General features: G+C 43.1%; 1 protein-coding gene across 1 annotated transcript; it reads left to right on the top strand.

Moving 5' to 3' along the window:
- Positions 1-244: 244 nt before the first annotated feature.
- LOC128891243 (SAGA-associated factor 29) lies at positions 245-2,772 on the top strand. Its single transcript, XM_054150631.1, has 2 exons — positions 245-401; positions 1,663-2,772. The coding sequence occupies exons 1-2, from the start codon at positions 246-248 to the stop codon at positions 2,641-2,643; spliced, it is 1,137 nt and encodes a 378-aa protein (XP_054006606.1). The 5' UTR covers position 245; the 3' UTR covers positions 2,644-2,772.
- The last annotated feature ends 493 nt before the right edge of the window (positions 2,773-3,265 follow it).

Below are 3,265 nucleotides of genomic sequence, written 5' to 3'. Positions count from 1 at the left end.
ATTCAAACTCGACAACGTATCGTTAATTTCATTAAAATGTTATTCACATTTTACCCCATCTATGCGACGTAACGCGTAGGTATAAATTTCATAGTTCATTTTGCATCGATTATTACTGCGAATTTCAACGCTAAAGTCATCTGCATGGCGATGGTCAAAAGTATACCTGCTAGATTGGTGAATACGTCTTCCGTCAGATGGCAGCACTCCCTTGACACGAGCTCGTACGTTGGATCGCTTGGAGAATGGTGGGAGAAGCAGTATGGCGCAGAATCGCGTGCACAGTCGATTGCACGACGTTGAGATGGTTTAGTGGCGCCTGTAACTTCGCGTTAGGAAGGCAAGCATTTATCAGCAAACTGTCGACGAATTGGACACCGATTTTCCTTGTACAGAATGAGGTACGTTCCGATTTCGGATAGATTTCGACACGGCCATTCTCGAACACGCCTTTATCGATCCACGAACTGTTTGTCTAACCGGTTTTCGACCACATGTACTTGAAAGAGGTCGCTTGACTTGTTGACGTTTATATACATATATAGACTGTGGCACGCACGTGAATAGTAATGTAAACAACTGAAATCTATTACGGATTTTGTTAAGAACATGAACTCGTAAAAATTAGAAGATTCCAATGATACATTATAGCGTAGCGTACAACGCATCAGCTCACGAAGCCAGAGGTCGTGAGTTCAAAACTCGTTGCACGCAATTTTTTGAAAGTTCATTTTTTTCCGTAATCGCAGTATGTATCGGAATTGTTCAGGTGATTGTAAACGTATTGTCACTGAAAATGTCTCCTTAATATTATTTCAATTACCATAGTAAGTTGTATTTTCTTATTTATTCTTGTTTAACGTCTTTATTGTATAAATGCTACCATATTTTACGTGAAGCGTTAGCATTAATTAACGAAAATTTATCGTATAAAAAGATAAGGTTCAACTGACGTGCGTTTCACGCCTTAACCTTACAAGATTTCATTCTGTTTCTAGAGTTGTGGTATTTGGTAGTATTTAGTGATGAAATTTTAAACATAGAAAAATGCACATATTGGTTATTTTTCGTCAAAACATGGTGAAGATACTAAATAAATACTAAATAACCTAGTCCTGCTGGCATAGGGTAATTGGACTTTATTAATTGTATTATGGACAAAAGTGTTTAGTAAATGATAATTTAGTAAAACAAGGTTTTAAAAGAATATTTAACTTTGGCCATACTGAGCCATTGTATAATTCCTTCAGAAAAAATAAATTGACGGATTACAAAAACAAAATTAAGTGACTGCTTAATTAATTAGGAGAATATCAAAATAAATATCAGCAGAATATAACATTTTATTTGTTTGTTCGCGTATACATACATAAGTCATAAATAGTTTTGACCAGAAATCAGCTGAATATAAAACAATTATTGGATGTAGCTGTTCAAATTAGAAAATATAGATTATTTAGAGATCAATGATCAGCGATCAACGATCAAAAAATTATTAAGAAATCAATGAAAATTATAATTCTAAAGAGTAGTGAGCATACAGAGACGCTCTTGGCAAAGTGTGAATTTAAATTTTCATACGAAGACTGTATAAAATATTTCTTAAATACGTGCCCGTAGACATGACTCATGGTAGATTTAATTAGCCATTTGTATTCATAGAATACCACGAACACAGGAACGCAGACAAGAGATACAAGCGTAGTGACAGCATTGCGCGCCTTTCAACCTGATTGGCGTCGATCGGAAGTCACCACCAAGATGCCGTTCACGGCAGACGCCGCGGCGAGCCAGATTCAAGAGCGGCTAAAGAACCTATACCACCTGGTGCACGAGATCGAAACGCAACGAGTCCGATCGGAACACAATCTAAACAACATCATAAAGACTTACGAGAAGGTGACCCCAGAGGACAAGGTGTCCCCCTACTATCAACAGAAGCTGAAGAACCTCTACAGTGCGGCGGTGGGTGACGCTCAGCAGGAGGAAGAGATCCTTCGCAAGGCGCTCGTGAAGATCAACGAGATCCGCGCGATCAGAAATGAGCGACGCATACAAGCCCGCAACGCAGGCAACAAGGAGACGATCAGACGCGGTGCACTGATGAAGATGCTGCTGAGCACCGCGCAGACCCTCCCTCTGTACGTGGGCAAGTCACCAGGAGCAAAGCCGCCTCCTTTATGCGGAGCGATAGCAGCAGAGCCAACGTACATCGCGAAGATGGGCGACATGGTGGCAGCGTTAGTTAAAGGCTCCGAGGAAGAGGAGAATTGGATACTTGCCGAGGTAGTCCAGTTCAATCCCACCACGAACAAGTACGAGGTGGACGATATCGACGAGGAGCAGAAAGATAGGCATACCTTGTCGCGACGACGCGTGGTGCCCCTCCCGTTGATGAGGGCCAACCCGGAGACCGATCCTCACGCCTTGTTCCCGAAAGGATCTATCGTGATGGCGTTGTACCCGCAAACCACCTGCTTCTATAAGGCTGTGGTGAATCAGCTGCCCACCACCGCTACCGAGGAGTACGAGGTCCTGTTTGAGGATGCCACCTACGCGGACGGGTACTCCCCGCCGTTGAACGTCGCGCAGCGTTACGTGATCTCCATCAAGGAGAGCAAGAAGAACAAGAGTCAGTGTTAATGGAGGTTGATCCACTCGCACCAGTATTATTACCTTGATTCTCCCGCTCGTTTCCGTTAGTACTTTTCCCCTTTTCTTTTGTACCAGAGACTATTGATTCGAAACAATAAAGTTCATGACTTTCGAATATCGGATTATCATTGCTTACGGACCCTTATCCTTGAACGAACAGCAGCGTTAGCTTCGCCGAAGCATAATCATTTCCTTGGCGCATACGTATCGGTATTTTTATAAAAATCACATTGTTTGTCGTTAAGTTGAATCCCTAGCGATGGACCGAGGGGGGAAATAAGCACGTACTGACAGTTAGGGTCCTATTTCCGCGATACTCGTCCAGGGGGTAATTGGCGGAGATTACACGACGATAATAGCGAGATCCTTGTACACGCGGGTGGACCTTAACCTGGACTCGTCTGACCTTTCGCGGAATCGGTTCTCCGTGACTGTTCGTCCGAGCAATTTCTTCCTATACGGAATAAATCTTTCTCTTCGCGTTGGCGTTATGAAGCTTGCAAAGAGTGAGAGGGGAAAGGGAGGGGGGAGCGTTGGGTTCGACCAAAATGGAAGGTTAGGCGAGACAGAGACGTGAAGTGAAAGAGAGTGCCGTGCAATAATTGATTCC

Source organism: Hylaeus anthracinus, unplaced genomic scaffold, assembly GCF_026225885.1.
Source record: "Hylaeus anthracinus isolate JK02 unplaced genomic scaffold, UHH_iyHylAnth1.0_haploid 12001, whole genome shotgun sequence".
Lineage (NCBI taxonomy): Eukaryota > Metazoa > Arthropoda > Insecta > Hymenoptera > Colletidae > Hylaeus > Hylaeus anthracinus.
This window is presented reverse-complemented; position numbering and strand designations above follow the sequence as displayed.